Here is a 26,493-nt window from a genome sequence, read left to right on the forward strand (position 1 = left end):
CTACCAGTACTTGGTAGCCCTCAGGACTTATACACAATGCTATAGTGCCTGGCCACCACGCAGGGGCAGGTGCAAACTGGGCAAAGCAAACAAGTACTTGTGGTTGGCAGACAGGCAGAGTGGTTCAATGACAGTCCAGGTACAAAGCAGGTAAGGTTACAAAGCAGGTAAGGTTCAGAGAACAGTCAGGGACAGATCCGTAGTCAAAAGGCAGGCAGAGTTCAGAGAGTAGTTGACATCCAATCCGAGGTCATCAAAGGATTCGAAACAGCAGGGCAGACAAATGGGGAGCAGCACGTGTTACTAACGCCATATTACAAGCATGAGACTGCAGGCTTGGCTGGCTTAAATCAGGTTTGCTCTCCACCCAGTGACCGGTCACATTAATCACCTTGCAGGTAGACAGGAATGGAGAATGTATCACAGTCAAAACCAGGATGCTGAAATGAGACCAGCAGCTGTGATGGTTCAGGAGCGCTAGATGTTCCTGACAATGGGCTGCTGTCCTATTGGAAGCGGCCACCCAGATGACCCCCATGGCCTTCTTTAGTTAGAGCAATGCTTGTAAAATGCTCTGGCTCACTGCAGTCGGCACGCATTTTGCATATTTTTAGATCAGGCCAGGAACCCGATGGGAAGGAAGAGTGTGCCTTGTGTAGAGGAGAGGTTCCAGAAGAGGAGGGACAGCACAGGGACTGTCATCAGAGCTACTGTAGGGAACCTTTCCCCTACTACTCCTTTGCTGCTGCTGTTTCTGTATGTTAAAACATTTTTGACAATATATTTCCTGTATTTCAACCACTGTGTGTGGTGTTCCTTCCCTCCAGGATGCCTACCTCCCAGCCCCACTGCAACCTACAAATGTGTAGATAAAAGAAAGTCCAATCCCATTCCCTCCTGTCATTCAGACTTAAAGTGTTTCTAAACCGAGGACCGTGGATTCACTCTATCTGGTTTCCCACAGTGTACAGAACATGGAAATGTTAAATATTAACTGATAAATACCTTTTCTAATCAGCAGATAGAGCAGTCTTGTGACTTTTATCAGTGTCCAGTCAAGCACTGGTTAACGCTTTTAGGAGGAGTATTCATTATGCTCTAGGACAGGGGTCTCCAAACTTTATAAATGAAGGGCCAGTTTACTGTTTACTTTAGGGGGGCTGGACTGTGGCCAGTGAGAGAAGAAAATGTCCTGGCATCAGTGGCATCAAAGTAAACAATGCCTCATCATTGGTATTAAGGGAAAATATAGTGCCCCATCATTGGTATCAATGGGAGTAATAGTTTCCCATTGTTGGCATCAGTGGGAGGAATAGTGTCCCATTGTTGGCAATGATGGGGCAGTATTCCTCCCATTGAAACCAATGATGGGGCACTATTCCCCCCACTGATACCAATAATGGAGTATTAATCCTCCCACTGAAACCAGTGATGTGGCACGATTCCTCCCACTAACACCAATGATGGGGCTCTGTTCCCCCCAACGCAGTACTTGTTTTGACTTTTATCAGATGTCTTCAGGGCAGTTACATGAATTGCAGGGTTCCCTTCCTCTTCCTTGATGCTGGGCAGTTCTCAATGATGCTCACCATGTTGCTAACCAGTGTTCTCTGCATCATTGTACTGTGATAGCAGGGTGTTGTGGTGACACATCCTCAGGGTCCGGGTCCATGACACCCTGCACACCAGCAGGTTAGTTAAATGGTACCGGGAGTCATTCAACCTGGTAAAGGGCCAGTCCTGGATCACAGAAAGGCTGAATCTATGAAGGACTCCTGAAAAAGTGAGAGCTGCATTTTTGGTATGGAATTGCTGGGCTATCTATTTAAAAATAAAACAAAATGTTGGGGCTTTAAGCTCTTCTCAGAAAGTATTATATTTTTTGACTCATTTTTTTCATGAGCTAACCAATAATTGGATAATATTTGTCAATATTGACATCGTAATGATGTGGTAGTGTATTTACTAAACCTTTATCTTTTGTTCTTACCTTTATTGTGGTATTCTTCTACTGCTGGCAGCAGTCCGCAGATCAAAGCCTCATACATGTATTGTGGCTCAAGTTTCACTGCATCAGCTTCACCTTTCTTAAAAAACAAGAGACAATAAATTAGAACAACTGACACATAATAAACCTGGGAAAACTTCAGGAAAAATTCAAAACAATAAACTGATAGAAGATTCACTTACAGTATTTACCATATCTAAAATTTTATATAAATGCAAAGCAACTCATTTTATTGAGCTCCCCACAGGGCTTCTAATTGGGACTGCAGCTTCTTGTCACATGATTCTTTGATGTGCAGAGGTAAGTGCTCAGAACCAGGGAACACTCTGGTCAACAAATTTGTAAGTTTGGATTCAGTGATTTTCAGAGAATAGTCAGTGTATGTGCATACAGTATAGCAAGGAAGCACAGAAAAGTACAGAAAATTAGTGCTAAGAAAAAATAAATGCCATTGGGTTTGTCTGTGTCTTCTGAAAAATTTTAAATGCAAAGTTTTTAAGTCTGACTGGAATGTTCCTTTAACCCCTTCTTTCCCAGCCCCAGCATCCCTTTATATGGGAGGTGGGACAGAATTCTTGATCACGTGACCACTGTGATTGGCTGTCATTGTGGTCACAAGATCAGCAGCCAATCCTGCCATCTCCTGATCATTAAGTCACGGTTCACATTGTTGAGATTTCAGTTGCACAGTCTCACATGACAATGGAAACCACATTATTTTATATGGCGCCCGTTCAAATCAATGCAGCACAGGAGAGGGTGGAGCCTGAACATGGCGGCATGGGAGAGGGTGTAGTAAGCACTCTCCGATAGCCTCCCCTCGTTTATCCTCCCTATGAATCCCTGATTGAATGGCCAGCAGCACTAATTGAGTGCAGAGACCCACCTGCAGGAGAGGATTCGTGGAAGCCCGAGGACGATCGGACCCAGGAGAGTGTCAGGAGAGAGACGGGAGGGGGATACCTCTGGGTTTTCCCCCGACGCCCAGCAGCTGTTATCGAGGAGGAGCAGGGTTGCCAGGGAGACGGTCGGGCAGCCTGGAACCTGGAGAGAGCTGAGAGAGGGAAACCTCGTGGTATCTTCTGGCGTCTCGCGGTGTCACGCGGTGGCTTCGGAGGAGCAGGGTTGCCAGGGAGACGGTCGGGCAGCCTAGAGCCAGCTGAGAGAGGGAAGCCTCGTGGTATCCTCCGGCGTCTTGCGGCGGCTTCGGAGGAGCGGGGTCGCCAGGGAGACGCTGGTGAGACGGGCAAGGTATTGGAGCGGCACCGACACGTGGGAAGCCGCGGAGGAGCTCTGGGAGCTCAGAGAAGGAGAGAGATTGCCCGATAGCAGTGCAGGTGGAGGAGAGCAAAAGACATATTGCCCCCACAATATACACCACGTATAAACATATACCTGTCTCCTCTACTTAACCTACCTCCACCCCATATCACCTCCTAACCATTCTCAACTTTACAGTCTTATAAACTTTATATCTTCATTTTCATAAAAGGGTTAAAAAGTATACCTCCTACACTACTCCTTTCTCTATTAAGTATTAACCTGTATATCAACTCCAACTTAAGAGGACTTGTGACCTAAAGATAAGCTACATGAGCTACGTGAGACCCCTAGGAATCCTTTCAAGAGGCTATAAGTGGACAAAAATACAGAGGAGATCTGCTTCTGGAGTGAGGTTCCAACGCGGTGGGTGAGTGATGACCGTGGGTTAGTCTTCAGCCTACAGGTCCCCTTTTTATACACCATTTACATTGGGTTCGTATATTAGACTTTTATATATATTGAGCTCCTGCACTACTTTCCCAAGTATCCAGAATAAGACAGTGTTTTAAAAATTCATCCTGAAAATAAAAGAATTAGAGGATTCCTAGGATAGGTCTGAAGATCGGGAGGAGTAAGAGAACCGAAGTTGCATGAAACAAGAGTAAAATATTTCAATAACAACATGAAAGGTAAAAATATAAAAGGGAGCGGGCCTAAGAATACCCAAACTGGTACAATTAAGAAATATGTGTCACAAGGAAATGTTACCCCAGAAAGAACTCAGGGAATAAATGAAAAAAGTGAATTGGATATAAGTGTGGATAATAGTCCGAGACTTTCCCTGGGCCCAGTTTATAACAATCAAATGGAAGGTATTGAACCAAGAGAGTTGGAAAGAGATATGCAAATACCTAACAAAAAAGAAATGGTGGAGATGTTTAAAGGTTTGGAAAACTCAATAAAGCAAGAGATGGGGATGATCCGGGAAGATCTGGGACAACTGTTAACTAGGGTGGAGGAAGTGGAGGAGAAGGTACAAGCCCAGGCTCAGAATATCCTAAAATTAGAGAAATGGATAATTGAAGATAAAAAAGAATACAAGAGATTGCTTTATAGGATGGAAGAACAAGAAAATAGAGAAAGGAGAAATAATATCAGAGTAAGAGGAATCCCGGAACTGACAAAGGGGGAAGATTTAAAAGAATTATCTGGCAAAATCTTGAACTTCATAATGGACAACTCGGATGAGGAGATGTTCAAACTGGATGAAGTATACAGGATTGGGAAGTACCAACAAGGAAAAGGGGTAGAAAAACCGAGAGATATAATTGTTAAATTTCATAATTATGGAGATAGAGAAGAGATATGGAAAAAGATCAAAGGAAAAACAAATATTACATATGGAGGGAAAAATATCCAAATTTTTGCAGATCTGACAGCAGAGACTCTGAGAAGGAAGAGATCACTGAAACCCCTATTAGAAGAGATGAAAAAACAAAATGTGAAATACAGATGGGGTCGTGACTTAAGTTTAATTGGGTGGAGGGATGGAACTACAGCTATTTTAAAATTCCCGGAAGACATGGAGGAATTTTGTGACAAACTTGGACTGCAGAGACAAACGATACCTGGTTGGGAAGTGGAGGAGGGAGAGTTGGATTTTTGTGGGTCAGGAAAGTGGCAGCTGGTCAAAAGAGGAAATAGAGAATTAACAGATAAGGGGATATTGGGGAGGAGGGGGAGGTAAGCGGTCATGGGCAGAGTCAAACCCCCATAGAGGGATCAAAGGTGGAATATGATCCAAAGGCATGGGAAGCCTGGGGGGGGTGGGGAGGCGGGAGGGAGGGGGGGGGGAGCTGGCAGGGGGGGAGGGTTAGGAAGGGTAGGGGTTGGGGAGAGTTGAGGGAGGGAGGGAGGGAAAAGAATAATAAAGGAAATACTCTGCAGGATAGAGAGAGGTATAAAAAGCAAGGGTAAGGAGAAGGAGGATAGTTATGTGATCTCTAAAAAAAAAAAAAAAAAAAGATGGAAGATTTACAAGTTATCACTTATAATGTAAAGGGATTAAATTGTCCTGGGAAGAGATTTAGGTTATTTAAGGAATTACATCATCAAGCAGTTTCGGTGGTCTTTTTGCAGGAGACACATCTTGAGATAGAATCTAAGGTGAAGCTGAAATCTAGAGATTACCCAATATGGTATTTTGCAGATTCCCCAATTAAGAGAGCTAAAGGGGTGGCAATAGGGTTCAGAAAAAATATAAGATTTGAATTAAAGGACAGAAAAGTAGACCCAGAGGGGAGATATCTGTTTTTGAAGGGTAAAATACAAGGGGTGGAGTGCACAGTAGCTAATATATATTGTCCAAATAAAAAACCAGAGGAGTACTTGAAGGGTGTGTTAAAAAAGTTGATGGATTTTAAAGAGGGTTGTATAATAGTGGCGGGAGATTTTAATTTTTGTATGGATCCACAAATTGATACAAATTCTAAGGTACAAAGAGAGGGGAGTAGATCTCTAAGACTATTAAAGAAGGTGATCCATGGATGCCAATTGGTAGATTCATGGAGAATCTTGCATATGAAAGATAGAGACTACACATTTTTCTCAAATGCACATCAGATATACTCAAGGTTGGACTATATATTGATAGAACATCACTTTATAGACTCAATGGTTAAAGCAGATATAGGAGTAATGACGCTCTCGGATCATGCCCCTGTTGTATTGAGGATGGGATGGGGGAGGAGAACAGAAGGGGTAGGTTGGAGGTTGAATGAAGCACTTCTCATGGACAAGGATAATGCACAGAGGATTGGGAAGGAAATTGAGAGATTCTTTAAAGAGAACGAGACAGAGGATGTGTCTAAAGCAACAGTATGGGAGGCTCATAAGGCATATATAAGAGGAGTTCTGATTGCAATTGGGGCAAGAAAAAAAAGAGAAAGAAGAGAAAAAATTAGTGGGTTCTTAAAAGATATATCGGAGTTAGAACAACTATATAAAAATAAAATGCTAAAAGAAATTAAGCAGAAGATAATAAAAAAGAAAGAGGAACTGGAAACCCTGATGGAAGAGGAGAGAAGGAGAGTGTATAATAAAGTGTTAAGCGAAAACTATAAATGGGGAGATAGGCCAGGAAAATATTTAATGAGAACCTTAAGGAAAAAAAAAAATAGGAATTATATAGATAAAATAAAAAGCCCTAAGGGAGAAATGGTCCACTCAAATAAAGAAATTGCAAAGACGTTCGCGGACTATTACAGGAAGTTGTATAATATCACTCCATATGATGAAGTAAATAATATGGATAAGGAAAAAAAGAAAAAAAAAAGGAAGATTTATCTAAAAAATGCAGGATTACCAAAAATAAAAGAAGACCAACTAAACTCCCTTGAAGCAGAGATTACACAAGAAGAGATAAGGATAGTAGTAAAAAGTATGGAGATGGGGAAGAGCCCAGGCCCAGATGGTTATACAGTAGGGTATTATAAAAAATTTAGTGAAATATTAAACCCCAAACTGGAAAAATATATGAATGCCCTGGGAGGAGAGATGGATATGAGGGGAGAATCTTTGCAGGCTCATGTGGTACTGTTACATAAAGAAGGGAAAGACGTCTCGCAATGTTCAAGTTATAGGCCCATTTCACTGTTGAATTTGGACACCAAGATATATGCAAAGGTCCTAGCGAATAGGTTGAAGGAGTTTATGCCTACATGGATACATGGAGATCAGGTGGGCTTTGTCCCAGGAAGAGAGGGCAGGGACAATGGGTTGAGATCCCTGATGCTGATTCAGAGAAGTAAAAATGGGGAGGTACCAGCGGTGGCCCTTTCAATTGATGCAGAAAAGGCCTTCGATAGAGTAGACTGGGGCTTCATGATGGATACCTTAGAAGATCTAGGAATAGGAGGTAGAATGAGGGAATGGATTGGAAAACTGTATAGTAAACCCTCGGCAGTGGTAATAGTAAATGGGGAAAAAACAGAACCCATTGGGATGTCAAATGGAACGAGGCAGGGCTGCCCTTTGTCTCCCTTATTATATGTTTTGTCATTAGAGCCTCTTTTATCAACAATAAGGAAAAATGGAGACATAAAGGGAATTCAGATAGGAAGTGTAGAACATAAAGTGGCAGCTTTCGCTGATGATCTGCTGTTTTATGTGGGGAGCCCCAGGATCACACTCCCAAATCTAATGAAATTGTTGAAGGAATATGGAGAATTATCAAATTTAAAAATCAATCCAACAAAAACTGAGATCTTAAACATAAATATCCCAAAAAGTGAACAGGAAAAAATACAAGAAGAGTTTCCCTTTATTTGGAAAGAAAGTGATATAAAGTACTTGGGTGTAAGGCTCAGCACGTCGTATAAAAACTTGTATAAGCTAAACTATATTTCACTATTGAATGAAGTAAAAGGGGAATTAAAAGCGTTAGAGAGAGGAACCCCATCGTGGTTAGGACGTATAAACTTGGTAAAAATGATAATCGTACCAAAAATTTTATACAGATTCCAAATGATACCAATTAAACTCCCGGAAGCTTTTTTTAAAGTGATAAAAAAAATGATAACGGGATATATCTGGAGGAAGAAAAAACCGAGGGTGTCCCATGAGGTATTAAGTAGAGATAAAGAGCAGGGTGGCCTGGGAGTTCCAGATATAAAGAGATATTATAAAGCAGTAATATTAGGAAGAATCTTTGATTGGACGTTCAATGTAGAGGGGAAAAGCTGGGTAAAAATTGAGAATACACTTAGTGGAACTAAACTGAATAGTATAATATGGTTACCGACACAATATAGAGGACTGAAGGAGGATTTAAGTTTGTACACTGTAAATGTATTAAGGGAATGGGATAAAATGCACAAATATATGAGATGGGAATTTAACTCTATACTTATGCCACTAAGAAATACAGAATTTTTTCCACCAGGTAGAGAAGAAATAGCAGGTAGATGGTTTACAAAGGAGGACGTCCAACTCAGAGATATAATGGGGGATGGGAAATTGAAGACCTTTAAAGAGCTGGAAAAGGAAAAGGGAAATATTTTCACTAGGCTGGATGAGTGGCGATACTATCAATTAAAACGTTTTTGGGGAAATCTAAAAAAACCCCTGAGAATGAAAGAGGATTGGAATTTGTTTGAAAGGTTGCTGGACACACGGGGTGATGGGAAACATGGAATAGCCAAAGTATATAGAATCCTCACAGATTTAGGCACAAATATTAAACCACTGCACATAGTGAATTGGGAAAGAGACATGGGGGTGGTACTAGATGAAGGAAAACAGAAGAAAATAAATAGATTAGTTCACGGAAATGTAAGTTTGAGGGATGTGGAATTAAATTATAAATGTCTGACAAGATGGCACATTGTTCCGAGTGTGGAGGGAAAGATAAGTGCGGAGAAATCACAGTGGTGTTGGCGAGAGTGTGGGGAAGTGGGGACAGTTTATCATATTTGGTGGGAATGTCCAAAGATTCAAATATTCTGGAAAAAAATAATATATTTAATAGAGAACATCATTGAAATGAATATCGGGTTAGACCCTGGGATATGCCTGTTACATAGTTCAGAAATACCAATTAGTAAATATAAGAAATTAGGTTTAGGGTACTATTTGAACGCAGCAAAAAGCCTGATCCCCAAATATTGGAAGAAAAGAGAAATACCGAAAGAGGAGGAATGGATAGAGAGAGTAAACTGGACTAGGGAGATGGAGAGGATATTTTATATACAGGAAGATAAGATGGAGATACATCTCGCGAGATGGGAAAAATGGGAAAATTTTGTAACAAGTAGGAGAAATTGAAAAATAGAACGTCATAGAGAACAAACTAGTAGGATACGCTTGCTTTGGATACAAGACAAGGGAATGCAGAGCGGGGGGGGGGGGGGGGGGAGGGGTCAAGGTTTTAAGAGGGGGGGTTATTGAAAACATAAGAAATAATTGTATATTTATGAGGATAGAGTTGAAAATGTCTTTTCGTTATTTTTTTTCTATTGTTATTTCTGTGCAAATACTAATAAATATTTAAATAAAAAAAAAAAAAAAAAAAATCAATGCAGCACAGTTCAGCACATTTTTTGGAAAAGGTGCTATTTTAGCACAGTTGTAGAGAAATTTTTTGCTCCATAGGCCCCAAAGGAAATGTACCAAACAACACATTTATAACACATGCACATGCGATTTTTGTGCATTTTTGCCAGCATTTTGTGTTGGCTGTTAGGAGTTGTCACTGTCGCACTACTTAAATCGCACTGAAAATCAGATCATTCTGCAGCCACACTAGTGTGAACTTAACCTAGTAGAGCATGCAGTGAGCACACCCTCAGCACAGAAACCTCAGCCGTATATGTGGTGTGTGGACATTAAAGTGGAGTTCCACTCACCCTGTCAAAATATAAAAGTCAGCAGCTACAAAAACTGTAGCTGCTGACTTTTAAAAAAAAAACACTCACCTGTCCCTCGGTCCCCCTGTGTGTCCCCCGCAGCCCGTTTCACCGGCCATCCTGTATTCCAGGAGGCCAGCATCTTCAGTGTGGGCACCCGGCTGTGACAGCTTGCTGCTTCACAGCCGGGTACCCACTGTGCATGCATGAGTAGCGCTGTGCCTTGTGAATGGTCCTGTAGTCTTCTGGGACCTGTCACGTGTCCCAAAAGACTACAGGGAGGGAGGGAGGACACCTTCCGCTTCCGATTGCCTAGGCGATCGGACCGGAAGTGGGAGCAGGTACCTGTCAAATTCAGGTACTCGCTCCCCCCTGCCCCCCAAAGGTGCCAATCCTTAATGGGGAGCGGGGGAGCAGTCCTTAAAGCGGAACTTTCCCTTTTGGGTGGAGCTCCACTTTTAAGTCCACCCTCTTTCAAGAAAAAGAGTAGGTGGATATCATCTCCAGTAGATGTGTTGATTAACTAAATGATATAACTATGCTGAGGATAAAAATACGTCTTTTGCTATATCAGTGAATCATTATTTAGCTTCCATGCATTAAGGTCATCTTTGCATAGGTGACAAAAGGTAAAACGTGGCTCAACTCCAGCCAAGCTCCTCAGCCTGCCAGGTATGCAAGAATGTACTAAGCTGCTGTGTTTCCTAGGTGTTGTGTCATGCTCACCTTCTCTCCCATCTTCTTCAGTGACCCCACCGTGAGACCATCATCAGACCACATGGCGGATTGATGGGATTAGTAGTGTACTCAATAAAGATAAGAAGTTTGTGCCTAATATTCAGTTCACAGGAAGTGACAAGGACACTGTACCCCTGGAAAATTCAACAGGTATGTTCTCTACTTGCTAAAAATCTTCTTAGCCTGCAAAATAAATTTACTAATGCAGCCACCACATCTAAGGACTAGTAAACTGGAATATTGTTTTTATGTTTAGATACACTTTAAGGAGTATATTTCTTAATTTTTTGCATTCCTGTTCATTCATTAAAACTACATGTAAACTCTTTCTGTGCAAATGGGGCAAACTTCAGTGTCAGCAGAATGTATTCTCCATGAAAAATAATATACTATGACACTAAACGCTGTTGAGGAGCATACTCTTTTCCTATGATAGTCTGCACCTTACTGCATTATGGGCAATAACGTAGATGTCTTGATGCAATAATATTTTAGATATTGTAAAATCTTTGTTGATTTCATATAATATTTATTGACATCCTTAATGAAGATGGTAAAGCAAAACATTTTTGACCTTTGCCAAATTAGCCTTTGAATCAGGTTAAAGTGGAACTATAGCTAAAATACGAAAAATTGCCAAACAGGAAGGAATTGTAATGCAGAAGAGACATGCTTTGTCTCTTCTGAATTAAAGTTACTTACCTGCCTGTCCATCCCTGTACAGTGAGCCACACGCTTCTGTTATTCTTATGCAGTATGTTATGCTTTTTTCCTTATTTTCTATGTAGCCCTTACTCTGGTAGGAGCCATTGGATTCAAGGGCTTTCCCCCCCTGCACAGCACACAGAACTAAGCAACAGGAATTTTCACACTCTCTTCACAGGCTCAATAATCAGTCTAGGGGATTTTGTTTTGTTTATTTAAAGGATAAACTTAGATAGGGAAAAGGGATGCATGGGATGCCCAGAATGAAAGAGCTTGGATAACTCTTGAGGACTTCCTAATGTCAATGGTTGCAAAGAACTGACTTCAACGGCACTTCCCACCCGTGGGAATGATGATGCAGCTTAAAAAATATCAAAAAGGTTCCAAATTTGGAGATGCAGGTCCTGCTCCTGGCAGGAATACCAAAGCACCTGGCTACTACTGTCCCACGCTAGTGATATGGGGTGCTTCTGCCTGCTTTGAGCTGGCTCTAAGCTATCCCTGGTCCCAGACATGTTAAGTGTTGTGTCTTACTGTGTTCTTTGTACAGGCTTGGGGTAAGTTGAAATGGAAGTTACTCACACAGTCCCTTTAAGTGGTCTCTGGAATCCAAAAGGCTGCTCTACGGGCACACTGCTATTCAGGCCGGGTCTTCATTTCAGGATGTCATCAGCTATGCCTATCTGAGGCTGATAAAGGGTGTAAAGATTCCAGCTCCTCCTGTTCTCTCCATCTCACTCTCTCTTTTCTGGCCTGCCTTCTGCCCAGGGACAGAGCCCCCAGCATAGGGATCCCTTCTAGCCGCCTGGACCCTGGACTCTGCTCCCCAACTGCCAGGCTCCTATTTATGGGTTCTTCCCCCACCTACTGAGTCTGGCCTCCTCAAGGATTGGTGGGAACTCCATAAATATTCAGGTTGCAGTCTCTGTTTCTCTACCCATTAGATTCTAGAACTATCCACAGAGTTACAGACAACAGGGGGAGGTAGCAGAGCAACAGTCCTTGGAGCACTGCACACTCAAGTTAACCCCCTGCTCCTCTGCCTACAGAGGAACCAAACTAAATTTACCTCACCTAATAATACTGAGAGTGATATATCTACTTACCTTTTTCTGATGTTATCATGGCATGTTGGTTCCCCTTTTGCATAACTGTCGTTAGTTCTAGATGATGCAGGAATTGGTGGTGACATTAAAGCATCAGCGCTACTCTCTGCATAAATACACTATAGCCCCAAACAAACGGGCTGAATATCAGCCAGTATCAGTCGGCTCTACAAAAACTGGTCAATATTTGGCCTGTGTGTACATCAGCGTGCCCAACAGAAGCTGGCCATTCGGAATGGACATGATGCTGGAAAACCAGCATCCGATCTGTGTCTGATCAGTGCTGGCAGCCAATGGCTGCAAGTGCTTACCGGTGTGTTCTGGCAGGGGGGCAGTCCTCCTGTCAGAACACATCAGCTCAGTGGGAGGATCACTGTACTAACATTGGAGCTAGTACAGCAAGCTCCTCATGAGCACTTCAGTTTCTTTTTGTTCAGCCTGCTGGATTGAACAGAAAAAAAAACTGATCGTGTGTACCCAGATAAGAGTGCAGTGCATCTCTGTGAAAAACTTGGGCAACACAAACTGTATAAATGAAAAAAGCTGTATAAGCAGGGGCCACCTTCTTTGAAAGCCACATGGTAAATGACCATTAGACCCAGACATATAGGCAGTTGAAGTTATATGTGTAGCACCCTCTAGTGTGCTACTAGGGTAATCTAGGTAAATGTATTGTGTATATCCAATGATAACTGTGTGAGTCTGTAATTTGGTCGGGTTACTGCAGGTCAAGCTGGATGGCTTAACAGGTTGTGACTCTATTGCCTTCATCTGGTTCTGGAGGACCATATAAGCTTCCAGAAGCCAGTGGGTGGAAGGGGTGGAGACCTCATCTGCATGTTTATGGGAGTCTAACCAATCCCGGGTTTGGAAGCCCTGGTAGAGTGGTGAGGCCAACCCATAAATATAGGAGAGTCAGCTGGCAGGGGATCAGGTGGAAGATGGAGTGCTGAGGAGGCTGTTGGTGGCCAGTCGAGAGTCCCCTAGATCTAAGGGGGGCTGGCCTCCAGGCTGGGCTCGGGCTGGGCACAGGGGGATCTATTCAGCATCACAGTATGAACAGGATCCAGGCCTGGGAGCAGTGGGAGCAAGGAGGACATAGTGAGTACATTAGCACAAAGAGGGATTTACAAGGGCACAGACTGCCACGTATAGCAAGCGTTCAAAGGACAGTGCTGTGCTTAATCATTTATCCTTGTCCTGGAAGATCTTCAGAGCAGTCAGGAGGGCTGGTAGTATCTGCATACTGTGGAGCAGTTCTACAGGGAAGAGGAGACATCTCTGCAAGTAGTTTGCAACAATCTAAGCTAACTTTCATAGGGGCTTAGAGTCCCTAGCCTGTAAGGGGCTGTTGCTAGGGATCCATAAAGAAAGACTGGTTTCAAGGAAAAGAACAGTCCAGGATCTGCTACTGTGGATGCAAATGTGGAGAATGTGTGTTGCCTGGCTGTGTGGAAATTAGGGGGGCCGAGAAACACAGCAGACCTCAAGAAGGTAGCACTACATATGCAAATCTCAACTCTTCCTGTGAAAGCTGAGCTTGGTTCAATTCTGTCCCATTTTCCAGTTTCCCTATTGGTACTTTCATGTGATGGGCATCCAGAAGGTGTAGGGATATAGAGCCTAGCTAGCCCTGAAAAGTCCCAATTTGCAAATAACATCAGCAGCCTATATCTCTGGATGCACTGGCCATTTTAACATGTAGTTTTTGACTATTGGTAGCATATATTTTTTGTATTTTTCTTACCATATGCCCATTGCGATTTCCCCAAGTATGTGATAGGTATACTTTGAAAAGAGTGTTTTTTAAATGTTTTAATGTAAGTTATGCACAGTTGAAATAACTCGAGAAGATTTGCACATGTATTTGTACTTGTACATAGTATTAAACTTACCAGAATCTGTTTAACACAATCCTTTGGAGAGGATGCCTCTGTGCATGCAATGGCCCCACCGCTTACAGCTGCCCAATCATCACACTTCATCCTTTCCGGTTTATTTATTGTACACCAGCGCACTTTGTTCTTGGGTAGAAGATTTGCATCTACATAAAGACACCACTCTTTTTACTATGTGACTTTAACATACACACAATACATACAATAAGTAATAACAGGTAGCATTGTGAGGAGAGCTGTTGATTAGCACTGATGCTTTGCAGTATTGGACCTTGGCTAATTTTCCACAAGAATATTTCCTGTTTTGTGGGTTTCCTCTGAATACTTCTACTGTACTTTCTTTACTACTGAAAAATATACTAATAGGATCAGTATCAAACTGATGTGTAGGTAGAAGAGGCATCCACCCTGGGAGCACAAGAGAGATCCAGAGGCACTACATCTGGTTCCTTGAAGGGCCTGAGTTGAAGGAGAACTAAGACCAGGGTGATGTGACTAGATTTCAGGAGACGTAATTGCTCAGTGTGCACAGTGCTCTTATTCCTTCCCACTGTGGATGGTTTATTGTTTGCCTGCAAGTGTTTACATCAGTTCATCTTTAGAAAAGCACTAAGTCTATAGCTATACTATTCATGGTTATTGCTTTGGGCGGGTAAACCTATTGCAACAAAGATAAAGCTAGGAGCAAGAAGGAGGTCAGCAGACCCAGTAAGCTTTTTCAGTATATATTTTTAAATGAGGGCAGTAACATACTGTAGATGAGCAATTCATTTGAATGATGCCGGTCTGAGGATCTGGAGGTCAACATTACTATATACACTATATTGCCAAAAGCATCAGGACACCCCTCCAAATCATTGGATTCAGGTATTCCAATCACCTCCTTGGCCACAGGTGTATAAAATCAAGTACCTAGGCATGCAGACTGCTTCTACAAACATACAGTTGCAAGAAAAAGTATGTGAACCCCTTGGGATTACGTGGAGTTTTGCATGAATTGGGCATAAAATGTGCTCTGAACTTCATCTACGTCACAACAATAGAAGAACACAGTCTGCTGAACATAATACTACACAAACATTAGATGTTGCCATGGTTTAATTGCACATAACATGTGAACATTCACAGTGCAGGGAGGAAAAAGTATGTGAGCCCTAGCTTAATGACTTCTCCCAGAGCTAATTGGAGCCAGGAGTGAGCCAACCTTGACTCCAATCAGTGTGATGATATTGGATGTGTTGCTGACAGCTGTCCTGCCCTTAAAAAACATACACCTGTTTTGGGTTTACTGGTTTCAAGAAGCACTGTCTGATGTGAATCATACCTTGCAGAAAAGAGCTCTCAGAAGACCTACGATCAAGAATTGTTGACTTGCATGAAGCTGGAAAGGGTTAAAAAAAGTATCTCCAAAAGTCTTGATGTTCATGTGTCCACGGTAAGACAGACTGTCTACAAATGGAGAAAGTTTAGCACTGTTGCTACTCTCCCTAGGCGTGATCGTCCTGTAAAAATGACTGCAAGAGCACAGCGCAGAATGCTGCATGAGGTAAAGAAGAATCCCAGAGTGTCAGCTAAAGACCTACAGAAATCTCTGGCACATGCTAACATTTTTGTTGACACATCTACAATAAGGAAAACATTAAACAAGAATGGAGTACATGGGAGGACACCACGGAGGAAGCCATTGCTGTCCAAAAAGAATATTGCAGCACGTTTGAAGTTTGCAAAAGAGCACCTGGATGTTCCACAGCACTACTGGCAAAATATACTGTGGACAGATGAAACCAAGATTGAGTTGTTTGGGAAGAACACACAACACTATGTGTGGAGAAAAAAAGGCACAGCACACCAACATCAAAACCTCATCCCCACTGTAAAACATGGCAGAGGGAGCATCACGGTTTGGGGCTGGTTTGCTGCCTCAGGGCCTGGACGGATTGTTGTCATTAATTGGAAAATGAATTCCAGAGTTTATCAAGACATTTTGCAGGAAAACGTACGACCATCTGTCCGCCAACCGAAGCTCCGCAGAGGATGGGTGATGCAACAGGACAATGACCCAAAGCATACAAGTAATTCAACAAAACAATGGCTGCAACAGCACAGAATACGCCTTCTGGAGTGGCCCAGTCAGAGTCCTGACCTCAACCCGATTGAAATGCTGTGGCATGACCTTAAGAGAGCGATTCACACCAGACATCCCAAGAATATTGCTACACTGAAACAGTTTTGAGAAGAGGAGTGGTCCAAAATTACTCCAGATCGTTGTGCAGGTCTGATCTGCAACTACAGGAAACGTTTGGTTGAGGTTATTGCTGTCAATGGATGGTCAACCAGTTATTAAGTCCAAAGGGTCACATACTTTTTCCTCCCTGCACTGTGAATGTTTACATGTTATGTGCAATTAAACCATGGCAACATCTAATGTTTGTGTAGTATTATGTTCAGCAGACTGTGTTCTTCTATTGTTGTGACTTAGATGAAGTTCAGAGCACATTTTATGCCCAATTCATGCAAAACTCCACGTAATCCCAAGGGGTTCAAATACTTTTTCTTGCAACTGTATGTGAAAGAATGGGTCTCTCTCAGGAGCTCAGTGAATTCAAGTGTGGTACCATGATAGGTTGCCACCTGTGCAATAGTTTCAGTGAAGGTGAACACCTGAATGGTAAGGGCATTAGGCGGGCTATTCGCCCGCCACGCCCCAGAATGCACTGCGGTCTGACAGTGCATTGTGATTGGCCAAAGCAATGCACCTGACCACAGGTCAGGTGCAATGCTTTGGCCAATCAGGGCACAATTGGGCGGGCCTAATGGTGACATCAATGCTAGCCCCGCCCAATTGTTTACATTTGACCAGCAAATGTCAGATAGCGGAAAGTGCTTGGTGGGTGCAGGCAGGTCGGGGGCCATTTTTTAATTTCAGGTGTCATCGTCCCAACGCTGGACGCCATGTTTGACAATGGATTAAAATGATGGAACAATTTTTTGGGCTTTTTTTTAATAAAGGAAAAAAACTATTGTGTTTTTTATTCACATTTTAAATGTTTTTGGCGAATGGGTAGGGGTACTATGTACCCCATACTCATTCACAAGGGGAGGGCCAGGACCTGGGGGCCCCTTTGTTAAAGGGAGCTTCCATTTTCTGATAAGTCGCCTCCGGAAGACCCCCCACAACCACAGCCCAGGGTTGTGGGGAAGAGGCCCTTGTCAACATGGGGACAAGGTGCTTTGCCCCCCTACCCCAAGGCCCCCTCTTGCTCAGGGCATGTGGCCTGGTATGGTTCAAGAAGGGCGGCGGGGCGATCACTCGTCCCCTCCTTTCCTGCCCAGCCAGACCTATGCTCAGATCAAGGGTCTGGTAGGAATTTAGGGGGGACCCCACACTTGTTTCCTCTATTTTTGGAGATGGGGTTCCCCTTAAAAGTCCTACCAGGCCTAAAAGGCCTGGTATTGCTTTTAGGGAGAACTCCACGCACTACCCCCCCATTTTTGGGAGGTGGGGTTCCCCTTAAAAGTCCTACCAGGAATGATAGCTAAAGAAATGTTTCATTTTTTTTTACTTTAACCAATGAAAAATGAGTGCCCCTTTGAAAACCCCTTTTTTTTTTCACTGATTCATGTCCTTCAGGTCAGTACCCCTACCCTTTTTATGGCCAATAACTTGCATATAAGCCTATAAAATGGGCACGTTGAATTTACAAGTTAAAGTCCCATAGACTGATGTAGGGGTGTCAAGAACCCTCTCAAAGTTTGGGTATAATAGTAATATCATTTACTTCAGAAACATTTTCAGAACTGGTTACCTAATTTTCCCCCCACAGCTCCAAAAACAATGAAAAATCACAGCCCAGTATTACTGTGTTGCAAGTTCTCAACCACACCCACATGCTCTACAGTTCCACCAGATGTCTCCACTGAGAGCACCACAGTAAGGTAGTCTTTAGCATCGCTGTATATAGAAAGTATTTCCATTTGGTCTCTGACAAGCTTGGCAGGGTCCACCAAACTGGCATGGACCAATGTGATGAGGCTCCCAGAGTGCCTCTACAACATGTCCTTCTGTTGTAAATGAACTTACCTGCCTTCCAGTCTTAGTTTCCCAGTATGCTGCAAGAACAGGCTTGGAAAATAATGACATACACTTTCCCAGGTTATATCCCTTAAGCTCACGTACTAAAGGCCAATTGGTTGCCACATATTCCAGTCACTGGCCCTGCCAGCATAGTATCTTGTGTCTCTCTCAAGGAAGAGAGTCTTTTTGGGTTAGGAGGCTGTTCATATCTGACACCCATGGGAGTCTCACCTCCCTCTTTAAAAGTCTGTTTACCCCTTTGATAAAAAGGTAAAAAGGAATAGTTTTCGGGGCTGAATGGCGTGGAAAGAAAGTCTCTGATGTAATGGTTGCAGACCACTCAATCCGCAATCTAAGCAGGCTTGGGCAAAACAAACTCCAACATGAAAGAAGTTTGTTTTGAAATCTTTGCAATTTATTAAACATAAAAAATGAAAAAAAAAACCAAAAACACATGTACATAAGTATTCACAGCCTGAGGCTGTAATTGGTGCTAAAGGTGCTTCAGCAAAGGCTGTGAATATTTATGTACATGTGTTTTTTTTGCCTTTTATTTTTAATAAATTGCAAAGATTTCAAAACTTCTTTCACGTTGTCATTATGGGGTATTGTTTGTAGAATGTTGAGGAAAAAAAAATATTTAATCCATTTTGGAATAAGGCCGTAACATAACAAAATGTGGCAAAAGTTAAGCACTGTAAATACTTTCTGGATGCACTGTACATCTGAGCACTGAGATGTAAGGGGTTTAGGGACAACTAGCACTGACAGCTATAAAACATGCATGAGACAGGGACACCCAGGATTATTCTAAGGCATGGGTGCTCAACCTGTGGCCATCCAGCTGTTGCAGAACTACAAGTCCCATGAGGCATTGCAAGGCTGACAGTTCCTGGAGTCAGGAACTGATCAGAATGGTCTCAATAATGTGGGCAAATATGTAAACAGATTGTTCATTGATAAATCCACCTTTTGCACCACATACCTTCAGTCAGTGCTTTCATGGAATTAAAGAATTTTACTCCGAGAAAGAGGAACACATCCACCTCAGATGAGAGAAGAGCTAATTGTTTGGTGGAATCTTCAAACATCAAATCTTTCCCATGTGCAGAACTGAACAATTGGCATTGCATTTTCTGTAATCAACAAAGGGATAATATTAAAGAGTTCATTCGGAAAGGTGTATGAAGAAGATATAATAACTTTGTCATTATTCTTGGTCCACACATTTTAACAGAATGATATTACAAGTACTTCACTAGAAGTATTAACCACTAATAGAATAATCTATAAGTGCTGCTATTACTGAGGCCTTGTACAAAATCTATACCCCACGCGAGGGCTGTGTTGACCTGCCCAGGGATGCAGAGGTGTGCACGGTTTAGCGGAGCTTGCCTCTGTATATTCTTTGAGTACCTTTGTTTTGCACAGTAAACAGTGGGTTTGCAGTTTAACATCTGCACTTTTATGGTCACGTTTGGACTGATTTATGGACTTTTGTATATTATAAATGTTTTGTATACACTGTTGATTTCACATGATTTGTCTTTCACTCAACCTATATGCATTTGCATAAATTGGAATCTTTACTCTTAAAGGTACAGTGCAACATTATTGTGTTCATATTTGTGTGGTTATCTTGTGAGTGCTGCTTTATGGAAATGTAAGCACTTTTTATATACATTTCCACTTAGGGCAGATTTCTGTTGGCAAATAGTTTTTCATATGGACTGAATTACACAGATTTCCTTATGGAAATTAGAGATGTATGTAATTTTATCACTTTTGTGAGTACAATATATTTATTTTAACCAACTAAATATGTTTAGACCTCTTACACTATACCAGTGTGCTCTGTTTCATTTCCAATTATTCTGAGGACCCCTTAGTCTGGAGAGATGAAGAGAGCTGCAAGGAAGTGGATGTTTTCTCTGCTACATTATGCTGAAAAAAGAGACCCCATGCCAGTAATTTTAATTTTGGCAAACATAAACTTAAAGATTCCATAGTAACATTCCAACTAGATTCCATCACTGTTAATTGCTTACATTACATTATCAGTATGGGGACCATGCTTCTACCTGAGCCTCCATAAGAAAGTTATTGATGTCCTCAGTCTTGTCACCGATTTGTCTGGTCACCACTGCACCTGCTGGAACTTTACCTAAGTTACACTCCTTGCACTTGTTAATGAGCTTCCTAGTATTGTCTGGACACAGAAGCTCATACACCTCTGAATGTTCATCTGCAGATACAGTGGTTAATAATCATATAAAAAAAGCTGCATTCATTGTTATTTTTTGTGCATACATATATTTATACATAGAGTATAGAGGGGAACCACATTGCAAGTCTGAGATTTTTTGCATACTACTTAAGGTAACTGGGGATCACATAGACAACGTTTTTATAAAGATGAAGCTGTATCTTACAAGGCCTGACAGAACAAAATACAGGATTCAGTGCAACAGACAAAGTAGAAGTGACACCCTTGGCATTCTAGATTTACAAGCAATGCAAGTAGAAATTATAGGGAGCAATCAAAAAGCCTAAAATAGAATTTAAAAAACACAATGCTACAGTATGTGAAAGGAATCCAATATTTTTTTTTAAATATACCAATAGTTAAAATGTTATGAGGTTAGGCCCCATAACAAATAAACCAGGGAAGCAGGTAACGAATGACAGATGTAATAAGATTTTCTCTTCAGTTTTCACAAATGAAAAAGATGGGCTCAGTAGTCTTAACAGTAATACTAATGACGTTTTACCGATGGTACCTCTGTGGCAGAAAAGAAACAAGGTACAAAAAATACTAGGGGAACTCCATGTGAACAGATCACCAGGTCCAAGTGGCTTAGGGAGTACTTAAATGTAAACCTATGCAAGGGCCATGTTTGCCTGCATGGGGATTACACTCCCAAGTTGTCTTAAAGGGTTAAACTTTATTACTTCCAGGTTCCTATATTTAACCTTTCAGATATGTGGATGTGATCATCAAAGTTTAATAATAAAAGGAATTAGCTTAGCTTGGTTTAAAGATGTATTACAGATGATAAAATAGATAAATACAACTTCATTCAAGCTTACTCAGGACTTTAAGGGACAAAGTGCCTGAGGAAAGAGGACTATCACTTCCAGGAATTTCAAATACATTTAGGGGCTTCCTTGGACTTGAATGTTGCTGTGTTTATCCATTTTATCATCTGTAATACATCTTTAAACCAAGTAAATTCATTTTATATTTTTGAGTTGTTTGAATTATTGCACTGCATCCACATATCTGAAAGGTTAAATATAGAAACCTGGAAATAAAAAAGTTTAACAAGTCCTTAAGGAACTTAGTTCAGTTATAGCCATGCTACTATTTGTAACTTTTATAGATTTGTTACTGACTGGAATGGTACAGCAAATGAGGTACCAACTTGCTAGAAAGGATCGAGATGCATAGCAATAAAACTACAGATCAGTCGGCCTACCATCAGTAGTATGTAAGGTATTTGAGGGGATGAAAAAGAACTCTGCACATTAATTTGTCTGCGATAAAGGTGGCGTAAGTGACCACCAACATGGATTTATGAAAGGTCGTTCTCATCTTGAATATGCAGTTCAATTTTGGTCACCAATCCTCAGGACAGAATTTGCTGAATTAGAGAGTTCAGTGAAGGAAAACAAAATTGATAAGGAGGATGGAAGGACCTCAGCTACGATGACAGATTACATAGATTACAATTATTCAGTGTGGAGAAGAAGCTCTTAAAAGGGAACATTATTGCAATATACAAAATATATCAAAGGTTATAAAAAATGCAGATTAACCTTAGATGGAGGAAGGGGGTCTTTACTGTTAGGGCAACTAAAATGTGGAACTCTCTCCCCCAGGAAGTGGTTACACACATTGAACAGCATGGACCTGTGTGCAACTATGTAACTATGCAGGTATTCCTAATGAGTTGTCAACTTACCTGACAAAGCTGCACATGTCAGAAAAGCTACATCTCCTTTGTCATCTTTCAAACATCTGTAATTAGAAAATAGACATATGCAAATATTACATCATTACTTTATACTGTGACTCATTTCTTTACTGTACAAATTATACACCTAGGAGATCATTTTCTACAGTGCAAAATGAGGCAAACTGAACTTGTGCTCATGATTTGATGTTTTTAGTAAACACAATTGACTCCAATTATAAAATATCAGTGTATCATCAGTGAAAGTTATGTGAGTCCTATTTGAAAACATTTATAAATAGTCCCCAAATTCTTTATTTTAAATTTTAGTATTAGTACCTAATGATCATTTAAAGTAGAATATCAGCGCACACCTGACTAACCTTAAAAACACCCCCCCAACACTATGTTAACTAACCTGTGTAAAAAAGAAGCCTCTAATTATCTATTTTCAGGGCTCTCCAGTCCAGCCATGTGTTTTCGCTCCCTTTTGTCAGTCAGCGGTGACTACATGGGAGAGTAGAGAGCAACAACAATGGATAGGCCATAGGAGCCTTTGGGTGATGTCACTGCTCCGGGCTTTCCCAGTCATTGTCAAACACTTTCTCCTTTTCCCCCACACCCAGTTGCTGGCTAACACAGGATCATGTGACCAGACTGAAGCGTGTTCAAAATAAGTAAGTACAGTGGCAAGAAAAGTTTGTGAACCCCTTGGAATTAACTGGGTTTCTCCAGTAATTTGCCATAAAATGCAATCTGATTTAATCTAAATCACAAAAACAATGTGCTTAACCACTTGCCCCCCCTAAGGATTTACCCCCCTTCCTGGCCAGGCCATTTTTTGCATTACGGCGCTGCGTTACCTTGACTGACAATTGTGTGGTCATGCAACGCTGCACCCAAATTAAATTTACATCCTTTCTTTTGGTGGTATTTGATTGCCTGTGCAGTTTTTATTTTTTGCGCTATAAAAAAAGACCGACAATTTGACTTTTTGCTATTAAACATGTGCAGTAAAAAAATTTTAAAAAATCTAATTTCGTCATAAATTTAGGCCAAAATGTATTCTGCTACATGTCTTTGCTATAAAAAAAATCCCAATACTTGTAAATGAATTGGTTTACGTGAAAGTTAAAGTGTTTACAAAATGGCGGTATATATACTGGGGTTTTTTTCTTTTTTTTTTTACTAGTAATGGTGGCAATCACATTCTGACACTGGGGGGAACGGGCTTGGTGTCACTGACATCCCCAGTGACACTAATACAGTGATCAGTGCTAAAAAAAAAGCGTTCACTGTGTGCAGGGAGTGTTTTACTAGGGGGCGGTGTGTGTGTGGGTTTCACTGTAATCACACTGCTCTGAAGCAGTGTGCCCAAGCCGACGGTGAAGACGACTGTTAGTAAACAAAACAGTCCTCGTCCCCGTCGGTTATTATCAGAAATCACCTGGCATGGGCGATTTTGCAGTTCCGAGTAGGGGGCGTAGCTTGCGCATGCCCCCTACCCAGAAATGCAAAATCACGTTTATATACACGTGATTCTGCACACCTGTGCCGCCCTGTAGCAGTATTTCTGCTATAGGGCGGATGGGACGTGGTTAAGTATGGTGGAGGGGGAAGTGGTTAAGTATGGTGGAGGCAACATCATGATTTGGGCTTTCTTTGCTGCCTCAGCAAAATAAAAAACAAGCTCTGACACTGTACCAATGACACTGGGCAGGAAGGGGTTAACGTGAGGGGTGATCAAAGGGTTCACTGTGTGCAGGGAGTGTTATACTAGGGGGCAATGTGTGTGGGTTTCACTGTAATCACACTGCTCTGGATGAATGTGCTGTGCACGGCCATCCAGAACAGTGTGCCCAAGTCGACAGGGAGGTGGACTGTTAGTAAACAAAACAGTCCTCTTCCCTGTCGGTGATTGTCGGGCGATTTTGCAGTTCCGAGTAGGGGGCGCAGCCTCCTACCCATAACTGCAAAATCACATTTATATACTGTACATGTGATTTTGCACACAGTATTTCTGCTATAGGACGGATGGGACGCGGTTAAATATGGTGGAGGGGGAAGTGGTTAAGTATGGTGGAGGCAACATCATGATTTGGGCTTGCTTTGCTCCCTCAGGGCCTGGAGCACTTGCCATCATTGAGGGTAAATGAATTCCCAAGTTTACCAAAATATCCTACAGGATATTTAGCGGCCTCACAGGAAAATGCAGTTCTCAGACTACAGACAGAGGTCATGCATTAACCTCTGCAATGTCATGCCACATGTTTTCAGTTGCTCCTGGAATGCAACTGGCTATGGACGAACAAATGTAAGCTGAGTACGACATTTGGGCTGTTTGTACTCACCTGAATGCTCCATGGTTGCCATAGTATGGCTCATCATGGCTGCTCTTACACTTCTTCCCTTCCTCTCCCATACATTGCTCGCAAAGGTTGGTTTCAGTTGCTCCTGGAATGCAACTGGCTGAGAAGAACTTTGACACAGCTGAATAAAAATAATCTCATTAACAGTCTGAATCAGAGGAAAGTGAGCAAAATAATACAATTATTGTCTATTAATGTTGCTTTATGTTAAGACAAAGTTTGTTAAGAGTTATCAGTATGTGCATTTTCCATCGTAACTATCATTTTGCTAACAACTTGTTAATACAAGTAAGTGTCTGAGGAATAGGACAATAACAGGAGCCTCAGGTATCAAACAAACAGAAACTTCTGACACCAGAATGTGATGGTTCTTCTCTACTATGGATTGTGCATACAGACCAAAAATGACACTGAAGCTACATGATCAATGCGCATCTTATTCAAGTGTAAAACACAAGGTGAAGGTAGGAAGGTTTATGAAGCCCTTAAAAACAAGTAGCTAGATATATGCAACTTGCAGAAAGTCTGAATCAGAGGAAAGTGAGCAAAATAATACAATTATTGTCTATTAATGTTGCTTTATGTTAAGACAAAGTTTGTTGAGAGTTATCAGTATGTGCCTTTTTCATCGTAACTATCATTTTGCTAACTTGTTAATAAAAGTAAGTGTCTGAGGAATAGGACAATACCAGGAGCAGTGCTTAAGGCAGAGCTACAACAAACATGGCAATTGAAAATAGCCCTAACGAAAGACTTCTGTTGTTCCTTTGAGAACCACATGTGCCTAATTCAGGCACAAATTTGTGCCAGTGTCAATAAAATTACTGATGCGCAGCAAATTCAGGTAGTTCTTAGTGCTGCCACTTTAAGAATGCGTTTCTACAACAGCGACGACTTTTTAAAGAATTAAAGCCAGTTCTCAAATTAGCAAACTGGCAGTAAATAGGACCATTTCTGAGCTGTTGTACGGAGATATACCAGAATTTAGAGCGGGTCATGTCTATGCCGAGAAGCCATCATGTACTGAATGTGACAGCTTCCCACACAGTGCTGTATCACCAGCCCCATTTAGCTGTCTGCAGGGAGATTTCCCAGACAGAAACTAAGCGTAACCAAAGGGGCCAGAGACACAGGTAATGCCATTACCCAAATATGGTCACTGGTTGGGCAGGGCCTGATGGGGAACGTCTACGACACACTTTATGAATTCTCCAGAATGTCAACCGTCACTCTCTCTGAGATAAATAAAATAAAGGAATTTAAGGGCAAAGATCTCACCAATCATGTTTGTGTGAGATAGATAAAAATGTCAAATCTGCACACCAAAATATGAAATATACATTTTAGGCAGACTAACAGTTACAAAACTTACACATACAAAGGAAAAGTGCTACAACCCCTATAAAATATTCCAGAAGGAGTATAGGTCTCGCCATGGCATTTCCACAGTCTCCATCCGCTCAACTTGCATATATCAATCACGTGGGGTCAGCAACAAGGTGAGAATAGAACTGTAGAAGCTTTATTGAAGATGCAGAGTATAAAAGTCCTAGGAGACATGCAACACTCAACTAGTGTTGGTTGCCTTCTAGTACTTTTATACTCTGAATCTACAATAAAGTTTCTACAGTTCTATTCTCACCTTGTTGCCGACCCCACATGATTGATATAAACAGTTGAAACTTGCCTATGTTTAACCATTTTTTTTACATTTTGGATACAGTTGGAAAGAGTGGAAATTCCTATCAGGTTTTTATTTCTGTCTTTGGAGCCTTTGGGAAGACTTTTCTTCACTTCCTGCCCCCCTGTTATGCCTGTGCAAGAAATGAGGGGTGCTGATGTCCTCGGAACAGGAAGGAATAAAAATACTGTCAGAAGTTTTAGGCCTTCTCAGATTTAATCCAAATGGGGAACAGAAGGCATTAAAAAAAACTTGTCATAGAGTTAAGTTCTTCCTTGGGCTTTAATTTG

The 26,493-nt window shown here is 41.6% G+C and overlaps 1 protein-coding gene across 1 annotated transcript in view; it reads right to left on the reverse strand.

Moving 5' to 3' along the window:
- The window catches only part of LOC149459183 (uncharacterized), a 262,257-nt gene that overhangs the window by 31,965 nt on the left and 203,799 nt on the right, over nucleotides 1-26,493 (reverse strand). Inside the window, exons 19-24 of the mRNA XM_089681550.1 lie at nucleotides 24,505-24,643; nucleotides 22,163-22,218; nucleotides 20,279-20,442; nucleotides 19,183-19,333; nucleotides 14,120-14,268; nucleotides 1,991-2,087 (exon numbers count right to left, since the gene is read on the reverse strand). Coding sequence (XP_089537676.1) covers nucleotides 1,991-2,087; nucleotides 14,120-14,268; nucleotides 19,183-19,333; nucleotides 20,279-20,442; nucleotides 22,163-22,218; nucleotides 24,505-24,643 — 756 coding nt within the window. The remainder of the gene's footprint in view (nucleotides 1-1,990; nucleotides 2,088-14,119; nucleotides 14,269-19,182; nucleotides 19,334-20,278; nucleotides 20,443-22,162; nucleotides 22,219-24,504; nucleotides 24,644-26,493) is intronic.

Source organism: Staurois parvus, unplaced genomic scaffold (assembly GCF_062004578.1).
Source record: "Staurois parvus isolate SC_StPar_1 unplaced genomic scaffold, SC_StPar_1.0 ptg000270l, whole genome shotgun sequence".
Classification (NCBI taxonomy): Eukaryota; Metazoa; Chordata; class Amphibia; order Anura; family Ranidae; genus Staurois; species Staurois parvus.